Genomic DNA, 25,313 nt, shown 5'->3' with positions numbered 1-25,313 from the left:
AAGGCGATTGGGCTGGATCTGGGCCCCAGGCCTTAGTTTGCCTACCCATGTTCTTATCTGTGCATCTGAGGCTGCACTCCAAGCATGCAAAAGACCAAAGCGTCTATACATCCCTTCAATCCAGGCAACCAAGAGCCATCATCAGAGACCGAGGACACAGTCTGATCAGGCAAAAGCCCTTGAGGAGAACAGAGAAGAGGGACGGTGAGAATCCCAAGGGCCATACAGAGAGGATCGGAGCAGCACATTTGGCCCCCAGGGCCTAAGATTTCCCACTCCTGCCAGTCAGTCAAACAATTTAGGTTAGACAATATGCCGAATATTGATGTGTGCTTTAATCTATTTTAGCTTATTGCCCTGTTCAATTTTTTTCAATGCTTTAAATTGTTGCTTCTGATTGTTTTTTATCAATATACTCTTTTTGTACACCGCTTGGTGGCATTTTGCATTTTTTTGTTTCACAATCAAGTGGAGCGTACATTTTATCGTAGAGTTGGAAGGGATGCCAAGGGCCATCTAGTCCAACCCCTTGCAATGCAGGGACCTCAACTCAAGCATCCATGACAGATGAAATAAATGAATTTAGCTAAACGCCTACTCCTGAGATGAAAGGAGTGACCAAAATAAAGCGTCGACGCACATGCAGAGAGAGACACACACTCACACAAAAAGGAAGAGATGCCCACTGCCGAGCGGGATAAAAATAGCTTTTTCTGTTCCTGGTGTTTTTTTAAATTATTTTTAGCTGCAGCCATGAATATGCAGTTATGTAACCGGGCACAGCTCCTGATAAATCAGAAAGCAAACAGGAGGGAATGTTTACGTTCTTCGCGGAAAAGCGTAGTGGCTGGATGGCAGAAAGCAGCACGCGCAGGCAGGTAGTGGCGGGGGGGGCGGGAGCAGGAGAGAGAGGGAGGGAGGGACGTGCCCATCGCCAGTCTGGTGCTGATTGGCAGTCAATGGGTGTAAGATAAATAGAGCTGCCAGGGAAGCACTCCAGGGAGGAGTAGGAAGATGCCGGCCTTGCCAAGTGACCAAAGAGAGCTAAGGTGGGAAAGGACCTTTTAGGGGAGGGGTAATAAAAGGAGGTGCCCCTTTCTGCCAACAAACTCCCCGAAATGTCCCCCCTTCCCACCCTGACATCTGCTGGGTTGCTTGTTTTTCCCCTAGGAAAGGGGCCTTGCCTAACGTTAAAGCAGTGTTGCCTGCACTGGTGGGCAGCAGCTGAGGCTGAGAGGTCTCACTGAGAGGAGCTGGGGACCTTCTGCACGCAGGTGCTATGCAGTGGGGCTACGGACAGTGCCTGCCAAAGGGGATTCTTGCGTTACTTAAGAAAGGAGGAAGGCGGGCTCTGATACGTGCAGGCCTGCTCCGTGAATGCGTCCGTTTCCAGGAAATGAGCCTGTTCAGGAAACTCTCTGCTCTAATCTCTGAAGGCTGAATGAGAAGCAGCCCAAAGCAGGGTTAGAAACTCCCAATATATAAGCTAGGTGCCAAATGATTCCTTAAATCAAGCTTGCAGTCGTCGAAACAGAATGCCTAGTTGCTATTTGGGGGCCAGACGGCTCTAAAGTCTTATTTTTCAAATGACTGTGATTATTAGTTAAACACCGACTAGTTCAGATGACAACCTTCAGCCCGGTTAAGAACTTTGAGAACTGAAAGAAGAAGAATCAACTTTATCCAGGGACAGTCCACACATCTATTGGCCTATTCCTACCTATTTTTCTTCATGGTGACATGGACCATTCAGAATGTGAGAATATTCTTCATAACTCTGAGCAGGGCAGGGCAGTGAGGGAAGTGAAGAAAAGCAATAACCATTCACTATAATGTTCACTGCTGCTGCTGCTCAGACTGCATGGGGAAAGCATTTTGGTTCCAGAAATTCATTCAGATTGTGCAGATAAAATATAACTGACAGAATTCTAAAGGATTGGGCATTAGTGTGTGAAAACAGTCGAAATTCAAGGATCCCCAGATGGCGGGGATGTCAGGCTTCACTTGGTTGCAAGTTGCCGAAAGCCAGGTGCAAAATGTGCCTGGCTGATTTTGAACACTGGCCCAAAGACTCTGTGAAAGAACAAGTAAAGGAACTTTTTCACATCTTAGACCACTCGTCAGCCTGTTCTCTCAACCTGCAGCTCCAGCGCTGTGAGCACCAATCACCAAGGTACCATGCAAAGAAAACTCACATCTATGTCCTTCTAATTATACTGCACCACTGGGAGGCTATCTTGGCTGGAAACTGGGCATAAATCTGATAAATTTAGGCAATCAGCCATACAGCTTTGAGAACTTGAGGTCCGCAGTTGGAGATGTCATTCCAGTTCCAGTCAGAGACTCAAATTTAGACATCTGACTCTGCTAACAATGCCTCGTTTCTGGAGAGTAACATGCAGGGTGGGTGGATAAATCCATTCACCACATTTGCTTGATCTGTTCCCTCACTGATCAAGGAAGAGCAAGCAGCCAGGCACCATAAAACAGGAACTCTTTATACACTCTCGAGTACTTAAATTGCTACGCTCCGTTTAGCGAGCCATACATTAAGAGTCTCAAATAAGAAACACACAGCTCAATTAAGGTAGCCTGTTTAATTCAGTGGGTTTGCCCAAAAAGAACAGCTTGTTCTCAGCCCCACGGAGCTGTGACTGCAAAAACACACCTGGTCCCAGTTCAAGCAAAAGGCAATGCATTTGGTTTCTGGACTAACTGACCTATAAAGCATTACGTGGATCAGAACCCCAAGACCTCAAGGACCGCCTCTCCCCACAGGAACTGACCCGAACCTTGCGCTCATCATCTGAGGCCCTTCATCACATGACCTCTCCAACGGAAGTCCCAAAGATGGCAAGACGAGAGCGGGTCCTTTCAGTGGTGGCTCCCTGTTTATGGAATGCTCTCCCCAGGGAGGCTCACCTCCCATTACACAGGTTTAGGCACCAGTCAAAAAGCTGCTTTTCATAGAATCATAGAGTTGGAAGAGACCACAAAGGCCATCGAGTCCAACCCCCTGCCAAGCAGGAACACCATCAGAGCACTCCTGACATATGGTTGTCAAGCCTCTGCTTAAAGACCTCCAAAGAAGGAGACTCCACCACACTCCTTGGCAGCAAATTCCACTGTCAAACAGCTCTTACTGTCAGGAAGTTCTTCCTAATGTTTAGGTGGAATCTTCTTTCTTGTAGTTTGGATCCAATGCTCCGTGTCCGCTTCTCTGGAGCAGCAGAAAACAACCTTTCTCCCTCCTCTATGTGACATCCTTTTATATATTTGAACATGGCTATCATATCACCCCTTAACCTCCTCTTCTCCAGGCTAAACATGCCCAGCTCCCTTAGCCGTTCCTCATAAGGCATCGTTTCCAGGCCTTTGACCATTTTGGTTGCCCTCCTCTGGACACGTTCCAGTTTGTCAGTGTCCTTCTTGAACTGTGGTGCCCAGAACTGGACACAGTACTCCAGGTGAGGTCTGACCAGAGCAGAATACAGTGGCACTATTACTTCCCTTGATCTAGATGCTATACTCCTATTGATGCAGCCCAGAATTGCATTGGCTTTTTTAGCTGCCGCATCACACTGTTGGCTCATGTCAAGTTTGTGGTCAACCAAGACTCCTAGATCCTTTTCACATGTACTGCTCTCAAGCCAGGTGTCACCCATCTTGTATTTGTGCCTCTCATTTTTTTGCCTCTCATTGCTTTTCCACTAGGCCTTTCATTACCTGTGGCCTCCCAGAGTGGGTGGAATGTTCCAATCAGTGTTTGAAACTCCCCAGGTTCCAGGCACATTTTGCTACTGTGCAAGTCCAATTGCGACTACGTGGAGATTTCTGGGTGCCCGGTTGGCAACTGACCAACCTGACCATGTCCATCAAGACAGCTGACTCATGAGCAGCTACAGTAGCGCATCCTGTGCTTCTGTGTTGCCATGCAAATCAGGAACCCCTTGCTGGGCACCTTAGCCCTCCATCATCACATCAGGGAAAGTAAGTACAGGGCTGGGTATAGAGATATTTGACTGTGCTGCAGCCTTTCCACAGGCCACCCAAATGGATCTCACAGGCCACAGTTTAAAAACCTCTGCTTTAGTCCCTAGTTAATGCCATTTCCCTTTCCATTGTGCACGTTTCTCCTTCTTGCATATGGGGACAAGTAAATTGTTGTAAGAACAAGCTACAGTCAAGCAATGCACCGTATTTTTCGCTCTATAAGACGCACCAGACCACAAGACGCACCCGGTTTTGGGAGGAGAAAAACAAGAAAAAAATATTCTGAATCTCAGAAGCCAGAACAGCAAGAGGGATTGCTGCTTTCACTGCGCAGCCTGCATTCGCTCCGTAAGACGCACACACATTTTCCCCTTACTTTTTAGGAGGGGAAAAGTGAGTCTTATAGAGCAAAAAATACGGCAGCTAAGATCACAGAACCATAGACTTGTAGCATTGGAAGGGACCCCAAGGATCATCTAATCCAACCCCATGGCAAATTACACATTCTGCTGTGGTGACCGTAACCTAGGTTTAAGGTGCCATTTGGCACCTCGTTTATATAGCTGAGTTTCTAACACTGTTTTGGACAGCAACTTGCTTTGTTCCCAGAGGTAGCATACAGCCATCGTGACTAGTGGACCCTGGCAGCTTCATCCTCCATGAATGAGTGTAATCCCCTTTTAATGCCATCTAAATTGATGGCTGTTGCCACATCTCGTGGGAGTGGGCTTCATAGCTTAGATATGCGCCGTGCCAAGTCCTTTCTGTTGCTTGTCCTGAATCTTCCAATATTCAACTTTTCTGGCTCCAAGTTCTAGCACTGTATGAGAGAGGGAGAAAAGCTCTTTATTTTCGGACAGTGGTCCAAAACATCTGGGGGCCACCAAATTTCAATAAAAGCAACCACAGCAGGCTAATTCTGCTCTCCGTTAGCAAATGTATAATGCTAAAGATATATAGCAGCAGCAGCTACAGTGGTACCTTGGGGTAAGTACTTAATTTGTTCCGGAGGTCTGTTCTTAACCTGAAACTGTTCTTAACCTGAAGCACCACTTTAGCTAATGGGGCCTCCTGCTGCCACCGCGCCGCCGGAGCACGATTTCTGTTCTCATCCTGAAGCAAAGTTCTTAACCCGAGGTACTATTTCTGGGTTAGCGGAGTCTGTAACCTGAAGCGTATGTAACCCGAAGTACCACTGTATTGATATTCCAACAGCTGCTGCAGCGGCCTTCTTGCTCTGAGCAAGCTGCCCTGGACGGCAGATTAAAAAGTGGCAGATTCAATGGAATTAATAAGGCTTCTGGAACAATGAATCTGCCTTTCCTGGTTGCCAACAAAACACTGTTCTTAGCCACCGTGGTGTGAAAGAGTTAGTCATTTCAAGGCAGCAACATGCACACGCCAGTTCAAAAGGCCTGGCTCAGCACCACCCAACTGCAGAGGACAAAATATCCCTTTAATATTGTGCTTGCAGATCCATTTACAAGGAGTTATGGGGAGGAGAAATTCAATCAAGGAGAAAGTAGCCAGCCACAGCACTTAGGAGAAAGTTGACCTGTTACTTGCTATTTCTGGACTGTTTGAAGAAGAAGAAAGCCTCTGCATGTCAGCTCACTTGGCATCACAGAATCTAGCTCTAGAACAACACACACACACGGATGTTGATGCAGCCCATAACTTAACTGCAGGCTCTGCAATGAGGTAAGTCTTGCCAGGCTCCTATTTGCATACAGTTAAAAGTACATTTTGTTCTCCGCTGGCTTTACAGACAATTGTATCTACACGCACTCACCTCCTTGGCGGAGATGCACCTCCACTCAAGTTTCATTTCCATCACCCACACGGTGGGCGTTGCTTTCAATCTGCCTGTGCCAAAGTGGAGGGGGGGGAGTTTCCCAGACTTCACATAAACCGTATGAACACAAACCCAGTTTACACTCTGAGCTGCACATGGCAAGAGTCCACTCTGGGGACAGTTAATATTTTCCTTCGATGACACAGATGTTTTGTAACCCGGCTGAGTTGCCTGGTAGCCACAGGCGATCGGTGATTCCATGCAGGCGACCGAGGGAGCTGGTGGAGGAAGGAAGGATCCTCCGCACTCAGCATGGAAGTAGGTTGGTGGAAGGAGGACAGGGTGGCATGCCCCACTTCTGCCAGTTCACATGGTAAAGTCTTTTCTTTTTTTAAAAAACTTGCCTCTTCTAGCTTTCATCTCAAAGCTGACCATCAAGGATTTCTGTTTCTCTGTAGCCAGCACAGAAATTACTTGTTTTTGTTGTTGCTGCTGTTAGTGGCATGGCGTGGGAGGTGGCAGCAAGGCCGTTGCCCCGGATACACAATGGGGGGGAGCATGAACCAGGCACCCCCAAAAAGATCCCCATTGCACCCTGGGGAGCAGAGAGTAAACAGCACCCTCTGTGCCATGTCCAGCACTCAAGCACCTGCCTGCCACTGGCAGAGGTTGGGGAGCACAGAGTATGAAGAGAATCCTCTGCACTCCCCAGCCCCTGCCAGGCGAGCCCTCGCGCACTGGATGGGGCACAGAGGGTGGGCTTCACTCTCTGCACCCGGCAGTGAGGGCAAGGGCTGGACGAACGCACTCTGCCCCCATCTGGGGCACGTGCAAGCACACCTGCCCCAGGTACCGGCAAATGGCGCTATGCCACTGGTTGTTGTAATTTCTTAACCGCAGCAATTTAAAAGGACAATATTAAAATCAGTTTAAAACAAATTACAATTAAAAAGAATGGGGTGGGTCCACTGATATAGATAGTGATGCAGAGATATATATATCAGGTGTCAAGGATGGTGGGGTGGGGGGAGATTGCATCTTCAGAATACACACAAAACCACCCTCTAACAAACTAGCAAGTATGTCTGTAGGCTAGCAACTTTTGAAGGCTTACTAGAAAGCTGTTACAGGACCACGTTCATTCCCCAAAGCCGCTTAGAAACTTGGAGAGAAGCTGCCAATCAGCATCATGTTAGGTACTTGCGCTTCGGACTGCAAATTGCTCAGCACCATATAGAAGCAGTCACCATTGTTTGCCAGCAAGCCGATGCAAATGAATGGCAGCCCCAGCTGAGCCACGGGAGGAACGAACCCTATTCAAAAGTTCTCTCCAGGCCCAAAATGGCATTTCCCAAGGCTAGCAGTGACTCCTAATTGCCATTTCTTTAGTAGTAGCAGTTGCAGTAATAATAATAGAAAGGATCTGCAATTAAGAGGACATTTGTTGAGGAAGGGGAAGGAAGGAAACACGTTCACATAAGAACTTAAGAAGATAGAGCATCTGCTGGATCAGGCCAGTGGCCCATAGAGTCCAGCATCCTGTTCCCACAGTGGCTGACCAGATGCCAATTATGGGGAACCCACAAGTAGGACCTGAGCACAAGAGACACACTTTCTTCTCCTGTGGCTTCCAGCAGCAGGCATTCAGAAGCATTAATATCTCTGACCGTGGAGACAGAGCACAGCCATTGTTGATTGCGCTCTCCTCCACCACACACAAAGCCCTGAATGTTTGACACAGCTGACGGCGCAACCCATGAGAACAGAGGAGGTTTGCACATGGCTCACACCTGAAGAGGCAGGGCAGAAACTGGGTGGGTGGGACAGGCAGCACTGGAGCAGGGAGGTTCTGCCCAGTCTGGCAAGGCTGGTGAGGACGATGAGGCATGCTATTTCTGAGTGAAATCAGCTCTTCCTCTCACCCCGACTGCTTACAAGCCATGACGCTCCAATCACAAGGGAACCACTAAGTTGTACTCTGAGTAGGCCTACTGAAATTAATGGGCCTCGGTTAATCACGCCAATTAAATTCCAAAGGATCTACTCTGAAGAAGACTAACGCTGGATACAACACCCCTAGAGCCTACTCATCTTAGTGTGTTTTAAAACACCTAATACCCGCCTTTCAGTTCTTCATTTCCCAGGGTGGGCTTGCGATCAAAATTAAAGCAATCAGCGTATCACAGAAACAAAACAAAGGAGAAAACCTTTGCTAACAAATCCTTACTAGCAATTGGCTCTACCTCCTCCTCCTCCTCCCCACCCCAGATTTCCTCACAGCAAAGCAACTCGCCAGTAACTACTGGAGATAGAAAAAGGTGCCTGGCTTCTGGAAGACCTTCACCCCAATCCACTTTACCAGTCTATCACTTCCTGTCTGGGTGTTGTGGCTTATTAGTGCCAGCCTGCAATAGCCATTCTTGGTTTTGGTATCAAGAGGAGATTATTCAGGCTTAGGGAAGATACTCGCTGCCTGGGATGTCTCTTTGCCAGGACCATCCAGGGAAACACACAGGGAGTCTGTTCTGCTCTAACACCTCTCACTATCAGAAAGTTCTTCCTGATGTTTAGTCAGAATCTCCTTTCTTGTAACCTGAATTCATTGGTTCAGGTCCTACCTTCCAGAGCAGGAGAAAACAAGCTGGCTCCATCTCCCATGTGACAGCCCTTTAGATATTTGAAGATGGCTATCATATCTCCTCTCAGTCTCCCCTTCTCCAGGCTCAACATACCCAGTTCCCTTAACCATTGGTTTCCAGACCCTTGATCATCTCAGTCCCCCTCCTCTGCACACCTTCCAGCTTGTCAACATCTTTCTTAAATTGTAGTGTCCAGAACTTAACACAGTATTCTAGGTGTGGTCTGACCAAGGCAGAATAGAGCAGCACTATTTCTTCCTTTGATCAGGACGCTATACTTCTGCTGATGCAGCCTAGAATAGCATTCACTTTTTTTGCTGCTGCATCACCCTGTGGACTCATGTTAAGCTGGTGGTCCACCAAGACCCCTAGATCCTTTTCACATGTACTTTTTTGAATGCTAAACAGAACTTTAGATTAGGGTGGGGAATCTTTTCCAGCCCAGGAGGCCACACTCCATCCTGAGAAACTTTCCAGGGCAGTGGGGCAATAGTGGGTGGGACCAGAGGCAAAAATTGGGGAGTAGCTCAAGACGCAGCTCTGCATAACAGGTTACATTCCAGCCATGCAGGCAAGTCACTTGTGCACCTCTCTCGATACAGGCAAGCAAGAGGGAATATCACAAATCCAAGATGCGTTCCAGGCTAGGCAAAAGGCCTGTGAAGTGTGTGGCTTAGGGAGAGGAGGTGTGGTCTGAAGAGAGCCTTAAGGACCAGACAGAGAATTCTGGAGTGTCTCATGCAGCCCCTCGAGCCCGATTGCTCTGTCACACAAGTAAAAACACTACCACCATTTTCTTGTTTACAATTTTTTAAGAGAAGTGAAAAGATGTGAGGGGTGAGAGAATAAGGAAAAGAACAAGGAAGAGGAGGAAGAAAACAGAGACACCTGTTTGCAGATAATAAAACTATTGTTAAAATTAATGATGGTTTAGCAAGAACACATGGCGTGCTGGTGGATACTGTTCAGAAGTTTGCTAGTGGCTCTTTCCTTTCACACGCAGAGGAGGCAGCAAACCAGTGGCTGGCTTGCCGTTGCACACAAAAAAGCCACAATTGTGGTTTGTTTCTCTGCTAGCAAACCACAATGGTAGGCCAAGAACAAACCCTGGTTTACCATCATGGTTTGTTAGGAGAGAAACAAACTGTTATTGTTTATTAGATCCCTTACCTGCCCTTCGTGGTGAAGACTCGGGGCAGATTGCAGCCATGAGTGCAAAAATCGGAACAACTGACAACTGGAATAAAAGGGTGGGCACTTTCTTTCTTTCAGGGGAAAGGCACACACTAGTTCAGAAAACCAAGTATGCATGAAGCGCTGTATGCAAAGTGCTTTACTAACTTGCCATATTAAGTGATGTATCAAACAGCAAATGTCAACACTCCCTTTACTCTGCCATTAACAAAAGAGCTGAAGTAGACGCACAGCAGGTAGCAGGTGCTGATCAAGCTGGGGCAACTGGCATCACGGACAGAGCAGGAGGTCCCAGGTTCAGCTCCTGGCAGCATATTCAGGTAGGGCAGGGAGAGAATCCTGCCTGGAACCCTGGAGAGCTAATTGCTGCCAGTCAGTGCATACAGCAGTCAGCCAGGTGGTATAAGGCAGCTTCCTTTGTTCATTGTGGGGAAGAGACACGCTCAAAAGCGGTGTTTCTCAATGTGGGTGATATCACCCCCGGGGGGGAGGGCTGGAACGATCCAGGGGGGTGGTAGTCACGTCAGGTGCAATGGGGGGGGGGGGTTGAACAGAAATAAGGAGGCGGTGAAAGCATAAAGAAGAAGAGAAGAAAATTTTGAGAAACCGTTCGTATATGTTTCATCTGTTGTGTTATTGCCTGGTCGGGCGCCGTTGTGGGACGGCGACAATGCCTCCCCAGGATGTGGAGGTGATGCTGGAGGAAAGGATTCTTTCTGGGCTTGGGTGAACCCTTTTTGGCTCCACCCAGGCCCGGGAAGTGTTAGTGATTTTTATTTTAATATTATCCTTTGTTATCTCAATTTTCTGTGTGCAACGTGAATGCTACTAGGGTTGATTTAAATAAATACTTTTATAATTTCAAGCTTCAAGGTGTCTTATTTACAACAAAATCTTTCTTTACTATGCTGTAGGGCATAGGTAGAAACACAGATGCATCAAAGAATGCAAATTTCTCACTGCATCTTTCTGTTTGTTCGCTTAAAGAAGGCAGCTTTCGGGGGTGGGGCTGAGTAATTGTTTTCTGAAAGGGGTGGTAGGCCAAATAAGTTTGTGAACCTGTGCTCTAAAGGAACAACCATTTCACCCTCCTGGTAAGAGCTCCCCCTTCCCCAATTTAAGCAGATTCTTCCACCACCCCAGACTGGCAAGATGGACTCCCCACCACCCTCTCCCATCACAGGAGCACATCCTTTCAGGCATCTCTGGTGGCGCTGCTGCATGGTCCCCTTCATCAACCATCTGCCTCCCACTCGCAGCATTACAGCAGAAATGTCAGAATACTCCCTGCTAACTGCGAAAGGCGCCTCCCCTCCGCCCCCTCAATCAGAGGCTTATTCGCTCTTCACGCTGAAATTGTTTCCAAGGGAGGAGGATCTAAGAGAATAAGAGCTCCGCAAGCTCAGATTAAAAAAAAAAAGAAAGGAATAAGGAGGAGGTATCATGGGCCGCCAACACAAGGCTATACACCAAACAATCGTAGGTGTTTATCCATGTGTGCGATTTGGAAGGGGGGGTTGATCACAAGAAAATAAAAAATGGTTTGACATCCAAGCGGGGGCACAGCACAGCCAACAAGCTGTGGAAAAGCAGCGGCTCACAGCCTCTGCTGCAACCAAGGAAGAATGTGAGAGAGCGAACATGACGGTGAACGCTCCCAAATATTGTGGTGGTGAGGAAGGGGAGGAATTTAGACAAGAGAGAGGAGGGCACACAATTGCTAATAATGTGGGAGGGGGGCATTTCGCCTCTGCAGAAGCAAAGGGGTAGCCAAGGTGCTGGTTCCAAAACAAAATAAATAAATATAAATTTAAAAAGGAAGGTGCAGAAGAGCAGAGGAAAATAAAGCACCAACTCCGTCTAATTTCATATACAACCAAACAAAACAGGAGGGTGTTGGGGGCGGGGAGGGGGGGAGAAGTAGCAGCAAAATGGCTGATGGTGCTGTGCATCAAAGATTGCCATTCATCTCTCCATGAACACCATCATGAAAGCTTGGTCCTGCAGGTGCTGCGCCATACACAGCAGGAGGGGTGTCTCTCCAGGTGTGGAACTGCCTTCCCTGGGACACTCAAAAACGTGGCAGAATCATGCCCTTTTTGGCTTGCAGCTGCCAGCAGCCAGAGGTGAGGGACGCATCACACCCTACCCACCTGAAAGGCACAGTCTATGCACAGATTCTCGTACCTGGCGGCCCCTGCACACTATCAGTCAAATCCCCCTGGAGCAGAGGATGGGAGCCTGCATGCCTCAACCTCCAGCAGTCCCAGGAGCCAGCCAACAGTCACTTCCCTATGACTTCCCGAGGACATTAGGGAATCGGACCCAGCTCCGATACAGTTGTTATACGTTATTTGGAGCCAGTGAAATGTCGAGATCGAGAGAAGCGTAAGATGCAACAAACTCACTTGGTGGGTTTTAAGTCAGCCCGAGTACCGCATTTCCTTCTGGGTGACCTTCCGGGGGGCACAAAGCAGTGGCGAGCAGGGCCATAGGCCAAGGGGGGGACAGAGCAATGGATGTAAAAGTTATGCTTGTACAGTAAGCTAGGTTCTACACACACCCTCTCTGTTCTCCATCCAGAGAAGCAAGAGATGTGTTCAGGGGCACATCCCAACCAGGTACAAATGTTCCAGATATGCAGCAGGGCTCATTACGGGCTGTGGGCCCAGCATACGAAATCTGCCATGCACATTTTGCAACTGGCTATTGGCCACTTGCAACCAAGTGGATGCTATGATGGTACCTGATGTCTCCACCATCTGGAGGTGCATGCCTGGAGATCCTTGGGTATGAACTGTTTTCAAACACTAATAACACACACACCTGTTATATTTTATCTGCACAATCAGAATGAATTTCAGGAACCAAAAAGTTGTATTGAAAAATATGACTTTCGAGCAGTCTGGCCCCAAAATGGCAACCAGGTATTCCGTTTTGGTGACTATAACCCTGGGCTAAGGAGCCATTTGGTGTCTGGCTTATATTATCTGAGTTTCTAACACTGACCAGATAGAGGCTTGGAAGGACACAATCAGCCCTCAGTCTCAAGGTCTAAAAGCCCACAGTGCTTTAAGTCAAATCTCCCTCTCTCAGCTCCCATAAACCAGCATCTTAAATTCTGAGATAACAACAAAAGAAGTTACTTTATACCATGACAGACTACATCCACCTAGACCAGTATTGTCTACTCTGACTGTTAGCCAGGGACACAAGGGGAGGAGAGGACTTCCTCCATCATCATTTACCTGAGAGATCATTTAACTGGAATTGCTAAGGAACAATTGAAGCTGGAGCCACCTGTATGCAAAGGCACTGTTCCTACAACTGAACTACACGTTCTCCTGAAAAACACTATTGCGTGGTAATGTCTTTGCCAAGCTGCTGTTCTGGAGATCTTTGGCAGGGGGTGATGAGATCCGGGAGCCGAAGACACCTGCAGGGCACCAGGTTAGCAAAGGATGTTGAACAGAAATAAGATCATGTCCATGATATGAGAGCCATCTTCGGACTTCCGGTTTCCGTCGCGAACAGAAAGGGAGCGCGGAAAACCCCCGGAGAAGTTTCCCAAGTAATACAGGGGCTTGGGGGTGCCGCAAAGGCACTGCGCCCCCCAAAAATCTCAAGGGGGAGTCCCTTGGGGGAGAGATACCCAGCCGTGTGGAAGCGGTCGCGACGGAAACCGGAAGTCCGAAGATGGCTAGCATAATTTATGACTAGCATCTTAAATTATGAGATAATAACAAAAGAAGTTACTTTATACCATGACAGAGTACATCCACCTAGGCCAGTATTGTCTACTCTGACTGTTAGCCAGGGACACACTAGGCCAGTATTGTCTACTCTGACTGTTAGCCAGGGACACACATCATCATTTACCTGAGAGATCACTTAACTGGAATTGCTAAGGAACAATTGAAGCTGGAGCCACCTGTATGCAAAGGCATTGTTCCTGCAACTGAACTACATGTTCTCCGACTCAACACTGGGAAGAACTTTCTGACAGCAAGAGCTCTTCAACAACAGAACTGACTATCTGGGAAGGTGGCGAATTCTCCTTCACTGAAGGTTTTAAAGCAGAAGTTGGATAGCCATCTGTCAGGTCAGGGATTCTCTAATTGTGATTCCTGGATTGCACGGGGGTTGGACTAGATGAGTCTTTGGGTCCCTCCCAATTCTACAATTCTATGGTTCTATGAAGTGCCCTGGAATTAGTGCTGAGTTGAAATCTGTTGTGTGTGCAGTGCTTTGTGCACTCCCCACTGCCCCACATGGAAGACACCTCCCCTTTCTCGCTGATATTTTTTGCACCCTCTTGGCAAAAGCGTACAGAACTGTTCACAAGGCTGTAGCTGTTAAAGAAAATAGAAAGCAGCAACCCTCCCCCTGCACTGCTGAGACAATTGCTGCCAGCCCTCCCAATCTTGCCAGGCAAGAGTCGATAAGAGCTATATAATTATAATATAATAAATTTTTATTTATACCCCGCCCTCTCTAGCCAGGGCCAGGGCTCAGGGCGGCTAACACCAAATTTAAATTACAATAAAACATAATAGAAACAACAACAACAACAACAAATAGTTAATTAAAATATGGCTTAAAATACAGCTTAAAATGCAGCCTCATTTTAGTAGTAGCCCATAAATCAAGACCATAAAGGGAGGAAACATCAGATATTCACCCGAGCCAGCTATCCATGCTGGTCCTACATGGGACAGCAAAAAAGCCAAGGGTCAGAGTGAATCTAAGCCAAAGGCCCAGCGGAACAGCTCCGTCTTGCAGGCCCTACAGAAAGATGTCAAATTCCCGCAGGGCCCTAGTCTCTTGTGACAGAGTGTTCCACCAAGTCGGGGCCAGTTCTGAAAAGGCCCTGGCCCTAGTTGAAACCAATCTAACCTCCTTGAGGCTCAGGACCTCCAAAGTGTTGTTGGAAAGGGGATGCCTAACCCCAAACCTTCCAACCAGAGGTAGTCCTGTATCAATTGGACACAGCCAGGGTTAGAGTACAGCAACTTTTCCAAAACAGAGGATTTTCCAGGGCTTTAATTTCCTCATAGAATTTCTACCTTTTTCTAACTTCATGAGTAACAACGGACAGACAGTGTCCACTTCAAAGATGCTATGAGGCAAGCTTGGCGGTTTTGAAGGCCGTAGCTTTCCTTTGCTAAAGACAAGTAAAATAAATGCACTAAGTTAGATTGCCCTCAAGGGCTTCAGGAAAATCTTCCAATGCAAATTACTCTATGCAAGTTACTTGGATATGCATGAGAAAGTTTACCAAAAAAAGCTACCACATCCCTGGCGAAGAGTGTACCTCTGATGCCTAGACAAAAGGTGTATAATCTCTTGAGTTCCAGAATGAGGCTTCATTTGTCATCAATGGTGCCATCATGTTACAAAATGAATCAAGCCATAGGGGGCCCATTTAGTCCAGAATCCTGTTCTCACAGCAGCCAACCTGGTGCCCAAATAGGAAGCCCTCAAGGTAGACGAGCTCAACAGAAGGGCTCTCCCCACTTGTAAGTCTCAGCCATTGTGGTTAATAGCTACTGATAGCCTTGTCCTCCATGAACATGTCTAATCCTCTTCTAAAGCCACACAACTTGGTGCCCGTTGCAAGAACAAATTCCATAGTTTAGCGATGCAAAAGTTATCACTTCTTCCAGGAGGTGGGGGGGCAGGCAGATTTTTGCCTGCCCCCAGCCCAAATTTTGAAAACTGAACCTCACATATAATGGCACAGCACTCCTTTCCATAGAATCACAGTTGGAAGAGACCCCGAAGGGTCCTCTAGTCCAATGGCCTGCAATGCAGGAATCTCAACTAAAGCTTCCGTGACAGATGGCCATCCAACCTCTGCTTAAAAACCTCCAAGGAAGGAGAACAGGGGAGACTGTTCCACAGTCTAACAACTCTTACTGTCAGAAAGTTTTCCTGATATCTAGTCGGAATCTCCTTTCTTGTACCTTGAAGCCATTGGTTTGAATCCTACTCTCCAGAGCAGGAGATTTTGACTTGCTAATTACCATTGTTATTGCTTTTTATTATTAGCACACTGATTGGTCGTTCTCCGTTGACCATCGTTATTTGATACCATTAAAATATTCCCAGAGTGCTAAAGCGTACGTGGTTGCTCCCTTTTAAATGATTGTTATTATTTTTCTTTAAATTAAGGGCAAAGCTAGCAGCACAGCAAAGCTTCTCCCACTAGCCATCTGCTCTGCCTGCAGACATCTCAAACAGGAACAGAACATAAGCAGTCATCAGTGACAAAGACTATTTTGCCTAGATGAACCATCCCCGACCAGGTGCCCTCCAGATGTTCCTGGCATTTATTTTATTTTGTGTGTGTGTACAAACACACACATTGGGAAAGGCTACTTTGAAGGGAAAGCAAGCTACATACTTCATCCATGATGTTTCCACAGGTATCAAGACAAAGAAACCAGCCTCCAGAGTGAAAAGCTAGCTGGAAAATATAAGCAGCCTGGGCAGAATATCTGTAAATAAGGGGCTTGCAATAGGAAGCTACTGTCCCAGAAGAACATAGACAGCAGTGTTAGAAATGCAGCTATGTGTGCTAATTGGCACCTTGAGCCTAGGTTGCAGTCGCCACAATGGAATGTCTAGGCACCTTCTCTCTTTTTTGGCAAGGAGAATCATTTTTATTGTTGTTATTTTTATTATCTAGTTCATTTCTCCTGGCACCTGGGAAATTCTTAACACTGATAGGAAGCTGCCTGATACAGAGTCATCCATCCCACTCAGCGCTGTCTCCACTGACTGGCAGCAGCACATCTCCAGGGTTCCAGGCAGGGAGTCTTTTCCCAGTCCTACCTGAAGATGCTAAAGATCAAAGCAGGGAAGTTGTGCAAAGCAGATACTCCACTGAGTGGCACCCTTTCCCCTTCAAGCCCACCAGGCTCCCTTCAACTGCCAAACATAAGAAGAGCCTGCTGGATCAGACCCCACTGCCCACCTAGTCCAGCCTCCTCTTCTGACAGGGGCCAACCAGGTGACTTTTCTGGGATCCGAGCATAAGAGCAACTCTCCCCTCCTGTGTTTCCCAGCTGCTGGCATCCAGAAGCATGTTGTTGTTGTTGTTGTTGTTGTTGTTGTTACTGTATTATATTATTAGTTATACCCCACCCATCTGGCTGGGTTTCCCCAGTCACTGGGCAGCTTCCAACAAAAGATTAAAAACACATTAAAACACCAGTGATTAAAAACTTCCCCAGTTCGGGTGGAGAGCAAGTCCACCATGTGACAACTTTGGAGGGGGGCTTGGCCCTCTATGTCCCTACCCCTCCTCAGAGTGTGTCTCTGGCAAAACTAACAGCTGATCAAGACGACTGAACCCCTGGGGCACATTTGGGGGGGGTGCAGGGTGGAATTCAATGATGGAGCTGCCTCTTCAAAAAGTTCTGCTATCAGAGTAACAACAGATCCAAAGTCAACAGAAGGGTTAGGCCACTTCAGTCACCAAACACCTGATACCACCCAGGTCCATCCACAATTTCAGCCAAAGAGCCATTGACAAAAAAATATGGAAAAAAGTAAAATGTAATCTTTGTTCCTTATCTAGGCTTATCTCCGAACCTCTGAAAAGCAAATATTGACGCTATCCCAACACCAGGAAGTCAAAAGAGGAAACTTCTTTTTGACAGAATCAACACTATGCTCAATTGTTCCTGGCCTATTATAATTTCATTTTGCGCGCTCTCCCTGTCTCTCTCTCTCTCTCTCTCTCACACACACACACACGTACAAAAGCATCTGTGATTCCTTGCACACGTAAGGGAATGGCAGATGAAAGAGGGGTGATTTCGTTTTTTAAACCACCTATGACAGATAGTGCCTCGGTAGAAGACCAGGCCGGAGGCACAACCTCCATAATCACACTATAATTTGTAGTTACGTGTTTTTGCCCAAACCGCAGGAGACTAGGCATAGCTGGAAGAGGTGTGCTTTAGAGCCCTTGGCGCCAATTAAGGTGCAGCAGGGACATTATCCATGGGGTATTTGCCACCACAACCCCCACCTCTTGACTCAATGTGCAGGTGGGAGGAATGAGAACAGATTGCTAGGCAGAAGAGACCCCTGTCACACACTGGTTCTGCAAATGCAGAATAATTTCACCAGGTCTCTTTTGGTACCACATTTGTAGAGGCAAGGGAGAGAGAATACTGCAGGCTCAAGGGTGCATAAAAGATATTCTTTCCGTGTACTGGCACACTGAAACGGAACACGCACCACTATACTGTCAGCCCACTGTGAAAACATCACCCAATAAACACTCACCCCCTGCAACAGAACATCACACCACAGCTCCTCTTAAAATCTCTTATATCTATCACACCTGCTTTTCTGCAATAGTCTGCCCCAGTGTGAGGGCAGTGAGAAATTCAGAAAGAGCCACCAGCTATTAACTTGTCTGCATCAAGTTCACACCCTTTGGGTGATTTGGACTACAACTCCCATCATCCACAGCTGCACAACTGATGGGTGCTGCAGTCCCCAAGCAGGCAAGGGCTACTCTGCCGACCCTTGGCCCTACGTAGCAAAAGCCCCTTGAACCCAGACCCTCTGAGACACCATGACATTTCCACAAAGCTTTACAAGGCAGCACCTGTGACAGAGACAGCAGCGTTAAAGGGAGCGTGCTTAGACTGCCAATCCTGCCCAGCAGATGAAAATGAATTTAGAGAGAATATGTTAAATGGGTATTACGCTGCATCAGCCGACTAACACATATTCCCAAGGGACACCCCCACACACTCAATCAACAGTGAAGATTGAGCTTCATTGCTACCCTCACTGTTTCTCCTCCTGCCCCAAAATGTTATCTCCCAAACTCCGTCATCTCATCCTCAGTGCCTTAATCTGGATTGGCCCCAATTTTTTTTAAAAAAAGATGTAATGATCACCAGCAGCCCAAACAGAACAAAAGCCTGGCTGCTCACTTGACCCAAATACAGGCCAACGATTGTATGCTTGATATGTGGGGCCGGGGGAATCCAAGAGACAAATTCATGCTGTGACGGCTATGCTGTGCCTCTACAGTTGGAGGCTCTGAGGAATCCTAATTGCTGAAAACCATTGGGGGAGGGAGGAGAGGGCTTTTGTGCTCAGATCTTGTTTGTGGCCTTCCCACTGAGGCATTTGGTTGGCCACCGTGAGAAGAGAATACTGGACTAGTTGGGCCACCAGTCTGACCCAGCAGGCTAGTCTCCTGTTCTTAAGAGCCCCTTTTTCTACCCTTAACTGGAAAGATTTGAGACAGCACCCAACCCTGCTGCAGTGTCAGTCTGTCTCGGGGTGACCCCAACTAATACAGGGGGTGCCTAAGCATTAGATACTGAAAAGCAAGCCTTGCATTCCATCAAGAAACAGACCATATGTATAATCAACTGATGATGATCCCTATGCCAACTAGGGTATTGTCAGGGATGGGGGAACCTGTGGTCCTCTAGATGGTGTTTGATTCACGGCAGCCAGTGTGGGAGGCAGAGATATAATCTAACAGGTTGCAGTCACCACAACGGTATGTCTTGGCACCATTTCCCCCTCAATGGTGATTATTATTGGTAGTATTATTATTCATTTCATTTCTATACCACTTTATATTTTAAAAAAAACAAATCTCAAAGCAGCTTACAACACATTAAAACATCAAATCAAACAATCCAGAATAAAACAAATTCAAGCTTCAAGGAAAATCTTTCAGATCCTTCTCTAAGTGACATTTTGCTTTGCCCAGTCACCAAACTAGCATCCAGAGATCTTCACTTGGCCAAAACTGGACCTGCACCAGTTGCAAAACGTGCCTGGCACCTGGCTCATTTCTAGCACTGGCGGGAAGTGGTCAAGGTAGACGGACAAAGAAATCTAACACATCTGGAGGAAGGCAAGTCGGTGAAAGGAGCTCCAGGCGGTGAGCTCTCTACTGCTCTCTAGCCATGGTGTGTTTGTGTGTTAACAGTGCCATCAACTTTGCAAGAGCACAGTGGCTAACACACTCTAGTACAACTGACTCTCCTAACCCCAGAGGTAGCTATTAACTTTCCACAGTTTGTAAGAAAATGCCAACAATGCCATATTACTAAGAGAGAACATTATAAAATGAATTGTAAGGTGCCAGGTTGTAGGTGCATCATTACTGTTGTTACTTATTAGTAACAGCCACACCACACAAGCTAAATTTAAATTCCACAGCAAAGAAAGCCCACACTAAACCAGACAACTTAGTGCATTAAAGAATTGTGCGCACCGCACATTTTTAGCAATGCTGAAGTGCTGTGATGAGGAGCCCGTATCGGCCTTCAACTGCTCTACACACAGAGAAAGGCATGAGGATGTGCTGCTCAAATCCAGGCCCCCCCCCGCACCTGGTCAAATAAAGTGGCATTATTGCAGAAGAAATGTAATGCTTGTGCCCTCCAACTCTTGGATAGAGGCAGCAACTTGATCGCAATCCATGTGCACTCATGGGCATTACGATAACCGGTCATAGCTCAAGCACACATATCAGAGAAGGCACCGAGTCCGCAAAGCACTCCCACCATAACTCCTCAACCTTACACAATATTAACTGCAGCAGACTCACCCCCACCAACAAACAGCATCTATGCTAACAGGAGTCATATGTTATCTCTTCATTGCGACTGAGCATTAAAAAAAAAAAGGTTCGCATTGGCTTTACTGGACAGCTGCAAGTTCTCAAATCAGTAAATATTATTAATGATTTCCCCTGTTCCAAACACATGCACAAAGACATGCTCATGGATTTAGAAACAAACCTTTCATTTACCGGAGGTGTGGCTAACCCGTGGTCCTCCAGATTCCATCGTTTGTGGCTGATGGGAGTCATCAGATTATAACATCTGGAGGGCTACAGGTTAGCCACCCCCCTTGGAACAATTTACACACACATTATTAAGCTTTTCTCCTTTCCCTCACATGCACACAAGGGAACTTTATCAACACCTGATATTCAAATACAATGAGGAGGGGGTTACATAAACTCCCCACTCTCACAATTCTCCATGTTAAATTAGAAATCAGCACACCCTTTTATTCCACAATCCCCTGCAAATAAAAACACCCCTTAGGTTTCTTTGGGTGGAAGGGTGGGCTATAAATTTAAATGCAAGAAAAAAATATTCATATCTCCATAACAAAACACACAAGCACTGGAAGAATAATTCAGAACCCCTCCCTCACAATTCTCTCCCACACCCTTATAGCGAGAATTGATTCATTTGTTGCTTTCGTATTTTTCACTGTTTTTAATTATCTTATGTGTAAATCACATTGAGCCAATATTTTAGAAGGTGATTAAGAAATACAGGATAGCAGAATAAATAATGATAATAGAAAATGGGTCATTAAATCCTCAACACAGACATGAACTGGAGAGCTCATTAGCAGTTCCCACTCCCCAAAATAATCCCCCATGGTGACCTCCCCACATGCAAATAAATGGAAAGGGCTCCTTAATCTCCCTTAAGAATTTTCATTATACTGTACAGATAACAAGAAGGGAGTAAATTATCCACTCCCACTCACAGCATAATAACGGGAGAATTTAGTTAACCCCATATATGCAGCATTGGTTTGTTTTCATCCCCAATTCATAAACTGGGAGGGGGGTTATTAATGCCTCCCCCTATACATCAGGGCAGGAGAGCATCTTCACAACTTTCCCACATTCCTCATAAGGGAGTAGAAATGAGCAGACCTTCCCTTACCTGTCAAAAAGGAAGGGATGCACCAATAACGGTCTACTTCACGTATTTGGGGGGTCGTAATTAACCTGCTTTCAATATTCCCCCACAATATATTAATTCCTCAAACCTTCAGAGAAGGGAAAGGTATTCAGGTCCCCCTCCCATCAGATCCCACTTACCTCTGCACTATCTTTTTAATGTTTATCTCCCCTATCCCCCAGTTTAAGAGTTCCACTGAACTGGTGGTGTATTCTGTCCCAGACTTTCTACTGGGGTGCAAGGGGGCAAGTGGAGTCACCCCACTCTGCTTGCTAGTCACCCACATTTCCCCCGCAGACAGAAAAAGGAGAGGACATAAAGAACCACCCCCTCTGCAAGTAGTTGGAGGCGTCCTTTCCACTCACTCCCCCAGTGTTTTTATTTCTCTTCTGCTCCCTTTCATTTAATAATTCCAAAGCACTGGGTGACAGGATGGTCACTGCCCCCTTTGATTCCTTCGGGGGAGGTGTCAACCCATTCCTATGGGTGCCCTTCACCTAATTCCCCTCTTTAATTTTTCAGACCCCCCCCCCACTATAATTTGAGAAGGGGGGGTCCTTAAGCCTACACACACCACCTTTCTGAGCAGGGAGAAGGAGGGGAGACAGCAGTTCTTCCCCTTTTGTGTATTAATCCCCCATTTCAATTCCTGACCCATGGGTTTGAGGAAGGGCGATTCTTGATCCCCCCTCAACCTGGCACACATTTCTGAATTCAGAAAGTGGGGAGAGGGGCTTCTGTTTGCTGTCCCGCTACATTTAGCTACAACCTTCCCCGCTTCTAATCACACCCATAAATTGGGGCAGCAGCCCTTTAGTCCCTTACTGAAGGATGGGAAGGGGGATATCACACCCTAAATTCTCTCTCTCTCTCTCTCTCTCTCTCTCTCTCTCTCACACACACACACACACACACACACACGTGTCAATATTGTAACCTCAAACCACCAAACAGGCTTTTAACATATTTTCTGAGGGGAGAAGGAAAATAGGGTGTCACTCCTCCCAATTTATCCCACCCTCAGAACAGCTCCATTTTCCTCTGTTGTAAAACTGAGGCCACTTAATTCTCTTTCTAAGGAAGTGGAGAAAGGAAAGGGGGGACAGGACATCTTGTCACCCCCTTAACCCCGTTTCCCCAAATAGCTAATTTTCCTTCACACCCACTAATAACCCTTCCCCTCACACCCATCAATGGGGTGTGTTTGTGTGTGGCCTTTTAAAATCCTGGAAAATGGGGTAAGTAACCAGTTCCCTAAATTCAAAGCACCCCGATTTGCCTCAAATGTAAACTACCTTTTTAGGAAGGGGGGGGAGAGACAGAGAAAATAGGGATCATGTGTCGACCTCTCAGCAACCCCCAACCCCCTCCCCAATAGGATATAATTGAAAAGGCAGTCCTTCAACTCTCCCTTCTGAAAGGGGGGAACAAGGAAGAGGTGCCACTTTGAGGGTATTCTGGGCTTCCCTCCCTAAGGGGGTGTCAACCAGTTAGGGCATCACCATTTCCTCCATCTTCCTCCTCAGCCCCCAAAACCCCACTACTACCATGCCCCCCTCCATCACACCAGAGGCAGAGGAAGGGGCCATTCTGGGCTCCCCTTCCTAAGGAGATGTCAGCTGGGATGCCTGCCTGCCTGCCAGCCAGCCGACATCCCCCATCCCTCCCTCTTCTCTCTTTCCTCTATCCTCTTCCCCCCTCTTCTCTCTTTCCTCTATCCTCTTCCCCCCTCTTCTCTCTTTCCTCTATCCTCTTCCTTGCCCCTCAAGGACTTCCCCACACCAATCATTTCACCTCACACACACCCTTGAGGCATAGCTGTCAACTTTTCCCTTTTCTTGCGAGGAATCCTATTCGGAATAAAGGAATTTCCCTTTTAAAAAAGACAGCTATGCCTTGAGGAGAGAGTATTCTGGGCTTCCTAAGAAGGGGGGGTCTGTCAGCCAAGCGCATTTCTCGCCCCCCTCCCTCGGCCTTCCTCCTCCCACCACTTCTCTCCTCTTCTTCACCCCTCAAAGACACCAGATGTGTGTGCGTGTAGATGTATGTATGTATGTATGTATGTATACGTTTTCCCTCACACACGCAGACGGGGTGATGCTGAGCTTCCCTCCTTGGGGGGGGGGTGTCTTCCTCCTCCTCCCCTCTCTCCTCTTCCTCACCCCTCAAAGACCCCCCCTCCCAAATACACACACGTATAATATTCCCCAAACGTATGAAGTGATCCTGAAGCTTCCCTTCAGTCAGTCAGCCAGGCGCCTCCATCCCATCCTTCCCTCTTTCCTTTCTCCTCCTCGTCCCCCCCCCACTCCCCCCCCCGCCGCCGCCGCGCTTAATTTCCCCCTCAGGTCCGTGAGGCGAGCGCGGGCTTCCTTCCCTGAGGGGCTGCCAGCCTTCCCACCGCCTCCATCCCGCGCCCTCCCTCCTGGCGACCCCTGAGGCGGCCGTGAGGGGCTTCCCTCCTGCCCTCCCTCCCTGAGGGGGCGTCCGCCCTGCGCCTCCACCCCTCGCCCCGGGCTCACCCGGTGGGCGCGCGTGAGGCTGAGGTCCTTCATGACCTCCTCGAAGGCCGCCGTCTCCTCGGCCTGCTTCTGGTTGTGCAGCGCGATCTTCTCGCTGAATTTCCGCGGGTTGTTCGACGAGGCCGCCATCTTCCCCCGTCCGCATCCCTCCCGCCGCCGCCGTCGCCGCCGCCGCCGCCCCCTCCCGCTCCGGGCGCCAGTGCGCCTGCGCACCCGCGCGCGCCCTCACTCCCTCTCGCCCTCCTCCCCCACCTGGCCGCCGCGCCGCCAACCAAACAAGCAAAATCGGGGCGACTGCGCAGGCGCGAAAAGGCAGAGAGGGCGGGCGGGAGAGGCGGCGCGGCCGACTGCGCACGCTCCGCCCACAGGCGCGCGACTGCGCAGGCGTAGGAACGGGCAGACTAGAAGGAGGAGGGGGGAGGAGGAGGACGGCTTGCGGATCGGCGGATGGGACGCAGCGCGCACGCGCGAGCGAGAAGTGGGCTGGACGGAGAGAGAAAAGAACTCGGGATGCAGCAACGCGCACGCGCAAAATAGAAAGAAAGGGAGAGGGAATGGCAGGGGAGGCTTGCGGGAGGAGGGGAGGAGGCGCGGCGCGCATGCGCGAACCAAAAGGTGGGTGGTGAGAGGGAGAGATTGGTTTTGCGCACGCGCAAACTTGGAAATGGGCAGAATAGGTGGGAAACGAGGAGGGGATTGGCTCGCGAGAGACGAGTAGAAAATGAAACGAGGCGACAAGGCGCATGCGCTGCGCTTCCTCATCTCTTATCATACACCTCCCTCCGTTGCTTTTCGCCGCAGGCGCAGAAAGGTGTTTTTGTGGCCCCCCCCCCATCTCAAGCAGGCTTCGTAGCGCATGCGCAATGCTTTATCTCCTTTCTCAGGCCCTTCTTGCTTGGTAGGCCGCCCCCCCCCCATAATTAAACCTCCCCCTCTCTCAATTTCTTGATTAGTTTAAGCCTCCGACACACACAACCTGCTCTTGTTGCTCCACATCTGACAAGAGATAGCCATACTAAATTATGAGGAAAAAATGGAGCCTCCACAGCCAGGAGCAGTCTACCCCAAAATGATGGCACTAAAATGAAAAGCCACAGCAGAGGGGAGGCTGCTTATTCTGATGTTCAGTGACAGGCTGCCTCTGAACATTTTATCGTTTTATTTAACAATATGTGTTGTTGTTTAGTCTGTTAGTCGTGTCCAACTCTTCGTGACCCCCTGGACCAGAGCACGCCAGGCACTCCTGTCTTCCACTGCCTCCCGCAGTTTGGTCAAATTCATTTTGGTCGCTTCTAGAACACTGTCCATCCACCTCGTCCTCTGTCGTCCCCTTCTCCTTGTGCCCTCAATCTTACCCAACATCAAGAGTTTTTTCCAGAGAGTCTTATCTTCTCATGAGGTG

The 25,313-nt window shown here is 48.0% G+C and overlaps 1 protein-coding gene across 7 annotated transcripts in view; it reads right to left on the bottom strand.

Annotated features, from left to right (window-relative positions):
• The window catches only part of CRTC1 (CREB regulated transcription coactivator 1), a 49,551-nt gene extending 25,447 nt beyond the window's left edge, over window positions 1-24,104 (bottom strand). For all 7 annotated transcript variants that reach the window (XM_083594574.1, XM_083594575.1, XM_083594576.1 and 4 more), the window contains exon 1: window positions 23,912-24,104. In XM_083594574.1, coding sequence (XP_083450700.1) covers window positions 23,912-24,040 — 129 coding nt within the window. In that variant the 5' untranslated portion in view covers window positions 24,041-24,104. The remainder of the gene's footprint in view (window positions 1-23,911) is intronic.
• Window positions 24,105-25,313: the final 1,209 nt, after the last annotated feature.

This window comes from Podarcis filfolensis, assembly GCF_964270895.1.
Source record: "Podarcis filfolensis genome assembly, chromosome: 18".
NCBI lineage: Eukaryota > Metazoa > Chordata > Lepidosauria > Squamata > Lacertidae > Podarcis > Podarcis filfolensis.
Note: the sequence above shows the minus strand (reverse complement) of the source record. Positions and strands in the feature narration are given on the sequence as shown.